This window comes from Microcaecilia unicolor, chromosome 10 (assembly GCF_901765095.1).
Source record: "Microcaecilia unicolor chromosome 10, aMicUni1.1, whole genome shotgun sequence".
NCBI classification, from domain to species: domain Eukaryota; kingdom Metazoa; phylum Chordata; class Amphibia; order Gymnophiona; family Siphonopidae; genus Microcaecilia; species Microcaecilia unicolor.
In genome coordinates this window covers 169,799,009-169,811,719 of record NC_044040.1, presented here as the reverse complement: position 1 = coordinate 169,811,719, position 12,711 = coordinate 169,799,009, and the positions used below count along the sequence as shown (strand labels likewise).

At 39.8% G+C, this 12,711-nt stretch overlaps 1 protein-coding gene across 12 annotated transcripts in view; it reads left to right on the top strand.

The window, feature by feature from the left end:
* Positions 1-18: 18 nt before the first annotated feature.
* Positions 19-12,711, top strand: part of MFF (mitochondrial fission factor) — a 47,547-nt gene continuing 34,854 nt past the window's right edge. For 2 of the 12 annotated variants that reach the window (XM_030216622.1, XM_030216623.1), the window contains exons 1-4: positions 211-368; positions 1,681-1,898; positions 9,254-9,426; positions 11,808-11,896. In XM_030216622.1, coding sequence (XP_030072482.1) covers positions 355-368; positions 1,681-1,898; positions 9,254-9,426; positions 11,808-11,896 — 494 coding nt within the window. In that variant the 5' untranslated portion in view covers positions 211-354. Of the gene's footprint in view, positions 132-207; positions 402-793; positions 1,108-1,222; positions 1,316-1,680; positions 1,899-9,253; positions 9,427-11,807; positions 11,897-12,711 lie in introns of those variants that run through there. The other 10 variants (XM_030216621.1, XM_030216617.1, XM_030216618.1 and 7 more) reach the window with 10 other exon arrangements.

Sequence of the window (12,711 nt, the reverse complement as noted above, 5' to 3'; positions counted from 1 at the left end):
CCGGCAAGAAACAAGACAGTAAAACCTTAGTTCCCCCGTCCTCTTCCCCTGTGCTTAACATCATCCGAACTTTTCCACTGAGCTAAACAACATGCTTGATCCCCCACGTAAACAGAGAGACACAACAAAAAGTAAGGAAACCCGCGCGAGCGGCGCCTAACTAACCCTGAGCAGGAAAAATTACTCGTACTGTTTGTCTTGACAACCGTTTCCGCTTCCGCTGCCCGCGTGACTTCGCGAGTAAGCTGGGTCTACGGAAAGCGTTGAAGGTCAAGAGCTGCTGTCGTTTGGAGGGTGGATTTCCTTCTGCGAGTGACGGTTATAGGCCGCAGGAACGGCACTGGCGTGGGCTTCATGTGCTGTTCGCGGTGAGCTGGGAGGAAGGCGGCAAGGGGCTGCGGGTGAGCGCTTCTTCTGGAGGGACTCCGCGATTTCCTTTTGGCTGGAAGTCGCCAGTGGGCTAAATTCGTCACTACATTGTGGTACAGGGATAAGGTCGGAAACCGTCCCGGTGTGTCTTCCTCGGGTTCGTTTTTTAAGTTAAAGCCTTGTCCGCAGAGGAGTTGACCCAACGTGGCCGCAGGTGAAGGTGGCGCGCTGGAGTTAGGGCTCTAAACTTGTTGAGACTCGGGGGCAGTTGCGGTCGCTCCTGAGATGGTTGTAACGGGGCGGGGGAAGGGCAGTGTTCGGTTCGCTCGGCTCCAGCCTCTCCTTGGAAAACACGAAGGGTTCAAATGAGCCCCGCTCCCATCCAGTCGACACTGGTGCTTTGCTTATTTTTTTTTTTTTTCAGGACATTTCAAAACTTGCCATGGCTGGCTGGTGATTTCCCCCATCTTGGAAATTCCCGAGTTGAACCCTGTAACTTGTAAACAAACGCTCGTAATGTTTTTGTGCGTAACGGAAATAAATAAAAATTGGTTTCCCGTTTTCCAAACTCGTGCTCAAGGCCAGTTACACGTATAGGTAAAGTGGGCAGGTTCGGAGTTTATGATCTAAGTAGGTACTTCGAGTAACGGAGGGTGAATTGACTTGTCCAAGGTTGGAAAAAACATCAGTGACAGAAACAGGATTTTAATCCTCGGTTCCTAGCCCAAGGCTCTAACGGTACATGAAAAAGAAAATTGTAAACCACTTAATTCTAGGCGGTATATAAATATTGCAAATAAATTAAGGTCACACCTGCCATTGCTTTTTTTTTTTCATGGTAATTTGTTGAAAGACATCAAGTTTGTGGTCTGCCTTTTGACTTCATGTGGTCACGAGTTATAAACAACCAGTTTGATGTTTTGTTTACAAGTTAAGTGTATAAAAGGTAGGTTGTTTGTACACAGAGGGTGACCATTTGTGCTGAGGGAATTATTGTGTATTCTGGGGTGGAAAGGTCAAGAAGCATAATTTAGTGGTTCAAAGAGAAAGTAAGAGGTGACTTGTCTATATTCTAAGAGGTCATCCTAGAATCCCCATCCTAACCTTAGGAGGATTGCTAAACTATTTTGTAGCAAATATTGCAGTTACATGTGACTTTGAAACAGCATTGGTTACATATTGATGCTGTAAACCACTCAAACTTTTGGTACATTTTTGCAGTATATCAAATAACTATGAACTGTGTTTTCGAGATGGGGGGTGGGGTTTCATTCTGTGCCCATGGTGTGTATGTATTTTTTTTTTTGTCAGAATGAATGAGGCAACGTTCCCCTCTCCTGCTGCTGAGATGGCAGAAATGAATCGTATTCAGTATGAAATTGAGTACACAGAAGGTATTAGTCAACGAATGAGGGTCCCAGAAAAATTAAAGGTGGCACCAACCAATACAAACCTTGAACAGAAGTTAGAAGAGGAACTTCCAAATACTGGAGTAATTATGCAAGTCCCAGAAAGAATTGTAATTGCAGGTAAGTGAAGGTATATTTGTTTTTGTTATCCTCATCTTTAAGGGTTCAAGTGATATGGGCCCACTGGTTATGAAGAGAAGTTCCTCTGGTATGTCTGACACATCAGTTGAAATCTATGTATAAAAGGGATGGTTCCAGCAAGAACTGAAATGCAATTGGAATAGATTCAAAGTGTGTTCCTGTTTGATTATTGTATCTAAACTTGACATTTGCTTCCCAAAGTATATTTTTAGAAAGGCTATTAATCCGTTTTTTAGGGGTCCTTTTACTAAGCTGCAGTAAAAATAGGCCTTAGTGCACCCTTACGTGGGTCTTTCCTGCATGCTAAAGCTATTTGTACTGTGGTTATAAAAATCTTTTTTTTTCCTATTTTTTACATTAATGGCAATTCACTAATGTTGCTATTAGTGCATGGCCATTTAAAAAAAAAAAAAAACTAAATAATTATACTCCAACGCATCAGATTGTTAAAGTGTTTTATTGTACAACTTGATTATTATGTTAAACAGTATCTGCAGATAAGCCTTGACTTCCAGGGGACAATGCGGAGTGTGTGCATGGTGAATAAAAGATATAGTAGATATATGTTTAGGTTTGTAGACATATAGACAACATAATAAAAAGCGAGAATTAAAACATAGAAATCTGGAGCGTTGGAGTATAATTATTTAGAATTTTAAGCTCCGGTATTCTATAATTGTCCCCTAACATTTTAGGCATTTTAAAAAATTACCACAAGAGCTCTATTTTGTAGGCAATTAAGGGGTCCATTTGTTGCATGCTAGCTAGTTAGTGTGTAGTAATGTAGAAATGCTAACTGGTTAGCACGGGAATGCCTGCTTTCTGCCCCTGACATGCCCCCTCAAAAAATAAGAAAATTTATTTATCGTGTGGTTAGTACACACATTCTAAAACTATTGCGTTATGCTCTAGTGCATCCCATGGTACTCCAATTTATGTTGCATTAGGTGCCCATTAGTGCCTAATGCAGCTTAGTAAAAGGACCCCCCGTAAATAACAAAGACCTAAGAAGGGGAGAAAAAATGAAATATTTAGTAGTTTATATTCTCTAGCCTTGTATTCACAATATATATATTTTAATAATTACAGTGAGTACTAGATTTATAAAGCTCATTTCTTTACATACTTTTGAATGTTAGTTTTTAATTACAAACTTGAAAGGGAAGTCCAAACCCCAGAATAAATAATCACATCAAACCAACAAGCCCATATCAAGGAGAGTTACTGGTGGCAATTCCAGAAAGCATCATAGTTGGAGGTATCCACTCCAACACTTATTTCAGTGCCTAATAATAAGATCCCTTCCCCACCCCCACCCCCATCAATCTCAAAAGTCAGACATTTTTCAAGATAAAGAGAGTTCCAAAAAAACATAATAGTTTACAAAATTTGATATACCACTCTTCAAGTGGTCAGAGTGGTTTACAATCAAAATAGTTAGAAATGAATGTTATTATTTAAAGGAAAGCAACAACACAGCATTCACCGAAGAGTAATCATAAAATCAACTTCATCCATACCATCAAGCATAATCATTGTTCTAATAAGACAGCAAACATTTACATGGAAATTTTAGAAAAAGGTAGCTGAAAGTGCTAATAGCCTTGGCTTCAAAGCAAGAAAAGTCTTCAAGTTAGGTAGCCCTTGCCACATCTGATTAAAGTGATAGGATTGGGCTCCCACACTGACCTGGTGGTAATCAGGTCGAATGCAACGCTGCCTGATAACTAATGGGTAAACTACCTGTTGAAATATTTTTTCAATATTTCCGCTAGTGCCAGAAATGGCGTGTACTGAAGGTGGAACTACCGCCGGCTCCCGCGTTGGGCCGGCAGTAGTTCTGGGTTGCTGTGCGGCAACCCTTTAGTAAAAGGGCCCTTAGTTCTTGTCTGGGTCACAGTATAATCTTGAACCACAGAAAGAGGTGTCCATTGTTAGAGAAGAGTGTACATCAATGAAAATCTATATTTGAAACAGACAGAGAGCAATAATATTGGTCAATAACGTACCTTTTCCTGGCTTTAACAAGGTAATAGTCTTAAATTGATACTAGGTTTGAAAATAATTCAGCAAGCCTCGGCAGGCCACAAATCTGAAATGTTTCAGGAGCTCTAGTGGTTAGTTATTATATTTTGGAAGCACACATGACAAAGCCATTTAGCACTTCTACAACAACAGTCATCTTGAAACAATTGCTTCTGGTTCTCACCCAGTTGAGTTTCAGCCAAGTTGAGATGTTAATTGGCAACTGAATTTGGAGTGATGGAAGGATGAGCCTGAGTCAGAAGATATTGTATAGAGTCAAGGTGGCAAATAATATTCCAGAATGTTTTGGCTTGACTTGTAAAGTTGAACTTATTTCCTTCCATAAAACTTGATATGGAGCATTAAATGATACTCTATTGTGATCAACCATTTCTTGATTCATTTTGTGCTACCTCAGAAAGGCATAGTGTGAAAATTGGATGTTATCTTTGTCATGGATGCCATAGCAACTTTGAAAATTGACTACAAGCTTCCTAGATAGGAATACATTTGGAAGAGTGCTTTATTCTAGCTGTACATCTGAGATGTTTCTAGTAACGTTCCTGAAGTTCTGTATTGGCTTCTGAGTACTTCTAATTTGGAACCTGGAGTCAAAAATGGTTCAGTGGCATTTCTTCTTGGGAAAATAATTAAATATTGTGCAGCAAGCTAAGGATGGCAGTCTGAAAATGACATACAACAGAAATTGGGATTGAATTTATGTCCTCAGTAGGATGTACAATAGCAGGTGGATTCAGTGTACCCTGGAGGTCTTTAGCTGATGTCCATTCCACTAGCAGTTCTCAATTGGTGTCTGTTTCTTCATACCTTCACACAAGATGACTGTTAAAATCACACACATAGGCAGCCAGGTGACTTGATATTGAGGTAGCTTAGTAACCAAACATCTTTCAACCTTTATGATATCATAGTAGGTTGTTGACATAAGATGATGCATCATGTATATCCATGCTGACATAACATAAACAACACAATCATGTTTCATATGTATGGTGTAACATCGAAGATCAAGGCAGTTAATTTGAGTTTTACCTCTTCTGCCTTGACATGTATCTCTTGGATGGAAATGACATCAGTGCTTTGACAAAAATGACATTAATAAAGTTTTATTTGGCAGCTGAGAGACCATTTATGTTTTATTGTGGAATTTTGACTGAGCCAGCAGTTTGAGAGATTCACAGGTTGTTGTTACTATTTATTTGTTAAATTTGTACTCCACATTTTCCCACCTATTTGCAGGCTCAGTGTGGCTGACATAGTACTGTAAAGGCGTTTGCCAATTCGATTGATAACAAATACAAGGTTATATTGTGGTCAAATGAGGTAGGTGTGAATCAGGCGTCATGAGGGTCAAAGGGAATGAAGATTGTACATTGTCCAGTATGATCATTGGTTATGCTGTGTTGCTGGGTGTGGGGATTTACGTTGGACTGGTGGGATATGTCTTTTTGAAGAGGTGGGTTTTTAGTGATTTCCTGAAGTTTAGGTGGTCATGGATTGTTTTCACAGCTTTTGGGAGTCCATTCCATAGTTGTGCGCTTATGTAGGAGAAGCTGGATGCGTAAGTTGTTTTGTATTTAAGTCCTTTGCAATTTGGGTAATGTAGGTTTATGTATGATTGTGATGATACGATTCTGTTTCTGGTTGGTAGATCTATGAGGTCTGTCATGTATCCTGGGACTACGCCATAGATAATTGACATGATTTGTTGAGTAACCAGTCTTCACGCTGATATTTGTCTTCAGTCTACTAGTCAGGTCAATCATTTTCCTGAGCTAGGTAGCTCAGTCAGGTACTCAAGGAGTATAACATAAGGTCCAATCCATTGCTTACTCAGGCATTGATAACTTTACATGCTACCAAATGTTGATGATTTTAGGGATTGTGGCAGTATTACTTTAGCTTTATATATTTTTTCCTTTCATGTCTGATCCAGACCATTCCCTGCAAATGGGTATTTGCCCTCCTGCCTGCAGATGGGGAGACTGAGAACTACTAGTGACATCACTGTATTAAGCTCTATGCAGTCCTATGTCCCTCAGTATTTCTCAGTCTCCTCACAGATGGTAGGTAGGTCTGTCTGTGCAGTCCTGTCCTGGTGGGCCTCTTGGTTTAATTTAAAAAAAAATGTGTATAGGTAGATAGCTTCTTGGAACAACAGAGATATCATCACTTAAGCAAAAAAAAAAAACCCAGAAAACAGATATTGAATCACTTAAGGGGGAAAAAAAAACCCCGTACCAAACGTTGTTTTTAGGGATTGTAGCAGAATTGCTTTAGCTTTAAGTCGCATCTTTGTTTCAGTATTTCTTTTAAGTATTGATAGACTTTATTCAATCATTAGATTTCTACAAAAGAAGCGACCAAGCAGCTTTTATTAAGACAGAATTAAAAGATTAAAGCTATTGTGTATCAGGTTGTAGAAAGAAGGATTTCATTTGTTATATTTTGCCTCAGTTTTTACACATTCTGGGGCAGTTTTCAAAACCTTGGCTAGGTTCAAGCTAATTCTCAAAGGACAACTTAGTTCTGGCAACTCTGTGGGCACAGAGGTAATGTGTGAACCTTTACTCTGCTTTATCTGTAGATAAAGTATGCATGTGGATCCCAGTGTGTACTTTTTCTTTCCCGACTTCCCTATTTCCCCATGAACATCCCTTTTTTCCCTGTTGTGAAACTCAGCTGCTGTGGTTGAATTGTTTTGGGAGCAGGAACAATTTTAAGTCCAAGGTATGTACAAAGGTAACTTCCTTCGAAAATTGACCTCCTGTATATAAAATAATTATACAACTTGTCCAAGAGGACATTTTGATGTTTAAAATATGGCACTGAGATAAACGATTGTGAACACCCTAGGATGGCCTGACGTATAGCAGAGTTTGCCTTTAAAAAATGATTAGATCCTAATTGAAACTCTGATAAGATAGAATGATAATCTCATTGGACAAATAACTTGGACAGAGATGAGATTTTGATTTATTATCCATAAAGGTTGAACAATAAGGGCCTCTTAAGGATGCGTGATAAATTTATGCACTTACCGTACATTAACAAAAATGAATGCACGGTAAGTGCAAAGGCTGTTCAGTAACTATTAAGAGCATGTTCACTACGATTACCATATGGAAAGTTCCATCTCAAACATTAAGTTCATGTACAACTAGCACAGATACAAGAGAAGGCTGTAAGTGCACCTGCGCTACTACACAAGTAACAGGATTAAGTAAGCACCATGCACTAAATGCAATGTGCAGTCTGTGCTCAATCTCCACCCAGTTCATGCCCCAAAACAATGTAAACAGTTAACCCCTCCCAATTCATAAGTTTAAGAATCTTTCCCCAGATGCACCCCTAACCCTGTTTTGTTTTATTTCACATGATAACCTCCATGCCAGCATGGTATGTTGTTGCACTCATGTTCTAACATTTAACTTGCACTAAATTGCACATTAAGGATCAAATTCTATAATTAGTGCCGAAAAAATAACGCTATTCTATAAACGGTGTTGAAAGTTAGGTTCCGTTTATAGAATACGCATAGGACTAGATTCTATAATTGAAAAATTTGAGTGCTGAGCACTTTTATATAAAAGATGAAACATTTGACCGCTGAGCACTTTTATATAAAAGATCTACGTCCTTTATAGAATATCACTAAGCGCATAAACGATGCCTAACTTTAGGTGCCAGCGACTTCCCCTGCTGAAAGCAGGTGTAAATGGTGACGCCCGTTAGGCGCTGATTTAGTCTATTCTGTAACAATGCACGTAAATTCTGGGAAAAATTAAGAGCAAACAACAGTGTCAATTTACTAGATTTTCTTGAATTTGGTGGTTCTTTTGCTGTCTGACCCACTTTTGGCACAGCTTCAGCTAATGGAAAGATGACCTGACGTTATATCTGTCCAGGTCCTGATGCAGCTAAGCAGCCCCATCTTGATGTGGCTGATATGTTTGTCTAAAGCTGAATGAAAATGTTTATGAGAGCACAGGAAGAAACCACTGCTGTTTTAAAAGAACATTGCTGCCTACTTCAGTTTTCCAAACAACATCTGGATGACTCCTCTAGAGGGATGAGTCAAACGTATAACTTTCTGGTCACAATAACAAAAAATTGTGCTCAGTGAAAATCAAACATTGTCTTTGAAAACAAGAACCTCATCCAACTAAGGAGCATAGTGTTGGAGGTATCATGATATCAGGTTTCTCTGCTGCATCTGGATCTAGACTGCTTGCTATTACTGGAGTATAAATTGTACTAAAATATAGACAATCCTAGAGAGTTCACACACTTCTCAGCACTGTACCTGAAACATGAAGTAGAATCTCTACAAGTTAAATGTGTAGGAGGAGGAAGCGTTTTCCCAAAACATTTTTTGCTTTGCAGCTTTTGGAGCTTCTAGCTCGATCAGAGCTGTGTTTTATTGGGCTATGGCACATTAAGATTTTCTCTTATTGAGAATCATTTATAGGAGATGCTGGAGAACTTCTTATGTCAATACAAATTTCTGTTTCTGTTCTTTTTTTTTTTTTTTCATTTGTGCTCATAACATTTGAAAATGTATGCATGTAAGATGCATGGTATTGGTAAAATACAGGGTAGGTGTGTATATTGACTCTGGATGCAGCAAGATAGTGTTCGTTTCTGTATCCAAATCCACTCATTTATGTTTTTCCTGTACCACAGAACTTACACACTTGCATAATTTTTTGTTGCTGGTCAATTTATGTAGGTTGTACAGAGACAGAAATTGGCAGGGGCATATATACACTACAAAAAAGTATAGGGAACACAGGAGGATAATTTATGTATCACAGTACAACTCAATGATGATACTCTTCAAGATGAGTACCTGCTTAGTTTTTATAATTTTACTACTTTTCTTAAAAATAGGGAGAAAAAGCCTCAACAGACTCCATCTGGGCACAAAAACCTATAGATTGCAGGAGTTCTCTCTGTTGTCATTGGCTAGTTAAAGTTTGTGGGAGGTTTTTTAGCCCATATAGGCAGTACATGCAAATCTCTCTCATGAATATTCATTGTGGATATCCTGAAAACCTGACTGGCTGGGGTGCCTCCAGGACCAGGTTTGGGAACCACTGCTCTAGTGCCTGTGAATGCTGCCTCTTCAGCATCCCCAGCTCTGAAGGGTCCAGAAATCAAACTTTGGTCCTCTGCAGTGCACTGTGCAGCACTACCACTGAGCCACCAGACCAGCTTAGATGTTTGTGTGCTTAATGCAAGTACTTCAGATGGTCTATTTGCAAGTATTCTGTTTTTTTTTATAGGGGATAGTGAAGACATTCCATTTTCTAGACCACCAGATCTTGACCTCATCCAGTCTACCCCTTATGATACTCTAGCACTCAAAACTCCTCCTCGAGTTCTTACACTGAGTGAAAGACCATTGGATTTTCTGGACCTTGAGAGACCTTTGGCTATGACTCCTCAAAATGAAGAGGTAAGGATCTTTATGGTTCCTCTTATGTTAAAGGGTCTAGGGCCAATGCTCAGAAGTCCCCGTTAAAAACTGTGTCTATTTAGATTCACGGTAGAAGATATCGATTTTTGAAATAGCGAGCAATGCTGAATGCATACAAATGAGATTCACGTAAATGTAGCAAGCAACTCGATAGGGAAAGCGCCTAGCACATGCAAAGAACAGTCTCTTGGTAAGTGTCGCATGTTTTGCTCATGCCCAGGAATCCCGCAGCTGTACTCTCTCCCTGTAGTATTTTTCTGGCTTCACTGTCTCCTTTCCCCTGCAGTGCTCTGATTCTGGCTCCACCTTCCTTCTGCAGATTACTTGTCTTCCCTTGGGATGCCTCCAATTATTTTTGTTTGGGAATCCCTCCTTGCTGAAAGCCCCCCTAGGGGCTTTCCCCCAGTCGATTGGCTGTTTACTTGTTTCTCTGTCCCCCCCCAGCTGACATCATAGGTGCTTTCCCCAAGCCAATTGACTATCTGTCCCTATGATGTCAGCTGGGAGGGGGCGGAGAAACAAGCAGACAGTTGGGGGAAAGCCCCTATGATGTCAGCAGTGGGGGGAGGGGGGGGCTTTCAGCAAGGAGGAGGCTCCCAAGCAGACTTATCAGGGACAGGCAAATAAGCTGCAGCAGGAAGGTGGAGCCACTATCAGAGCAATTTGTATTGAAAAATAATCTCCTCCTTGCTGAAAGCCCCCCCCCCTTCTTTCTCCACCCCTCTAAGCTGTTGTCTGCTCTCAGACAAGTTTTGCTGTTGAAAAATGCAAGCAGAGTGCTTCTCCTAGAGGTCGTCCTCATACAACGACAGCTCCAGACATCACAGAAAATTTTGCATGTTAAAGGTAGACGCTCCTTTGTGTGCATCGCTTGGAAAGGAATGCTCATTTCAATACTAATCAGCTCATTGTAATACATTTACATACGATTATTGTTGCCTGCTACTGTGATCTGTAAGATGGACGCAGATCCCCTATGTGCATTACTCGTTAAATAACATGCACGCTGAACTGAATAGAATCAGTTTCTAGCGCAGTAAGTTTTGTGCATCGGCTCCTCAGTCTTTGTTTATAAAGTTTGAATGCAATCTTAAATTCCAATATACTGTAGACCAGGCCAGTCCTGTTTGTTAATTTTCATTTATTTTAGGGTTTATGTAGTGCTATATAGCAAATCACATCGAAGTACAATAAATCCTTGTCCCCAAGAGCAGGAGTTCAAGGGCTTCCTTCTCCCACTCTGGAAGCTTTGGGATAAGCAGAATTTGAACCATGCTGTCTAGTTTACAGTAGGAGTATATACTTACACGGTTTTTGTTGTTTCAAGTAAATGAAATAAAAAACAAATTCAACAATTTGAAAAATAAGCCTCAAATTAAAAATGCCTGTTTTTGCTGCTGCAGATACACTGCCAGTTTCCTTCCTTTTCCCCTCCCTCCCAATCATTCCTTCAGTCTAGGACTCATTTATTGATTTTTGAAGTCTGTTAAGGATAGCAGTGATCTCTGGTTTGCTGTTGCCTCACTGGTTCTGCTAATACAGATGGTACTGGCTAACTGAGGCTAGCACCATTGTTAATTCCTTCTATGTAAAATGGCATCAGCCTTGGTTTCCTTGGTGTTGCAGCATTGGCAGGGCAGGAGTGACTGTGGATGGCTTCGTCCCTGTGAAAAAAATGGATAAGAAAGTTCAGAGGCTATAGGCCAGCCCTTGGCATGGTTGTAGTTTTCAGCAGCAGTAGGGTTGACCTTGAACTGCATTTCATCAATAAAGTGTTTTTTCAAATAAATGCAGATCCCCAATCCCTAGTGCCCAGCTTTCCACAAACCATTAGGTCAGCTTCTTTCTGTTGCTTTACTTTATAGAATTATTGTTGCATTGTAGATTGAAATTCTGTAATTTGTCTTTTGGCAAAAAAAGGTATAAAACTGGCCTAAAGATGAACGGAAAGCAAGGGCATAACAAAGTAGATATGATTCATGTTTGCTTATATTTATTTTCCTCTTTTCCTAATAAGTTTCATGTTTCACTTATAAGTGCACCCTAAAAACATCAGTTCTTTGATAGCTGGCGACTTTATAGATGTGTTAAACCGCTGCTCCAAAGCAAGAGTACCGTCTGGGTTCGAATTTTAAAGTTGTTCAGTATTGATAAAACAGATCTATCTGCCATTTGCTTCAAAGTAGTTTGATTTTGTGATACATCTTGAAAATTTTCTGTTTTGAAGTCTGGAGTAGGTTTCAGTGACAGTTCTCCCATGTTCCTTGAACATCATGACCATTTCCTTTCAGCAAGCCTCTCTCTTTCCCTCATCACCTCAGTGTCCAATTGAACTTTCTTACCATCTATTTCTTCTTTAGCTCCATGCGGTGGGCCGACTGAAGAGGGAACGCTCCATGAGTGAGAATGCAATCCGGCAAAACGGCCAGCTGGTCAGAAATGATTCCATGTGAGTGGAAGCCTGGGGTATTGTATACTTTGCTCCTTCATTCAGTTTTTCTACTTTCTTCACTTTTTCTTTTGCTTCTCTTTGCTGTTTGGTGTATTTACTGCGGACACTGCATCCCATAATCCTGTTTAATTCTAAGAATTGTAATGATCATATCAGTGCATTCTTATTCTTCATATTGGCTTAATTGCTCATTACAACGTATTAGGAATGGGTAATTTGATTTGCCTGAATTTTAAATAAGGCTTATATTCTGTTAAATCTGTGGGTGTGCAGAAAGTTAGACACAAATAAATTAACTTTGGAGAGAGCCACATTTTCTTGAGGCCTTAGTTGTTGCAGACATTGGCTCTTGTTTCTTCTGTATTTGTAAAACACAGACTGTGACGCCTTTAGCAATTACCATTTCTCTTCCAGATGATTAGGGAGCTAGTACGTTTTTGTACTAGCAAAGGGAGCTGTGTTTGCTTTGCAATGCCATTTTAAGCAGAGACAGAAAAGGAAGTCTTAAGTTGTCACATTGACCTATGGTAGCTGTTTGATAGCTTGGAGAATAGTGGCTTTTTTTGTTTGTTTTGTAGGGATCCTGTAATTTTTATCTGCACTAGTAAGTGATTCTTTTAAATTGGATTTTGCCACGTGTTGACATGCTTTGCTTTTGAGGACAATAGCAATAGTGTGAAGGCATTCCAGAGTCGGGGATTAAATACATTATTTTCCCAGCAGTGTGACCAATGTTTCCTTTAAGGAGTGGCCTGGTGAGTGCAATTCTTCTTTCGTGTGAGCAACAAATTTTGAAAACCAACAATTTTTGA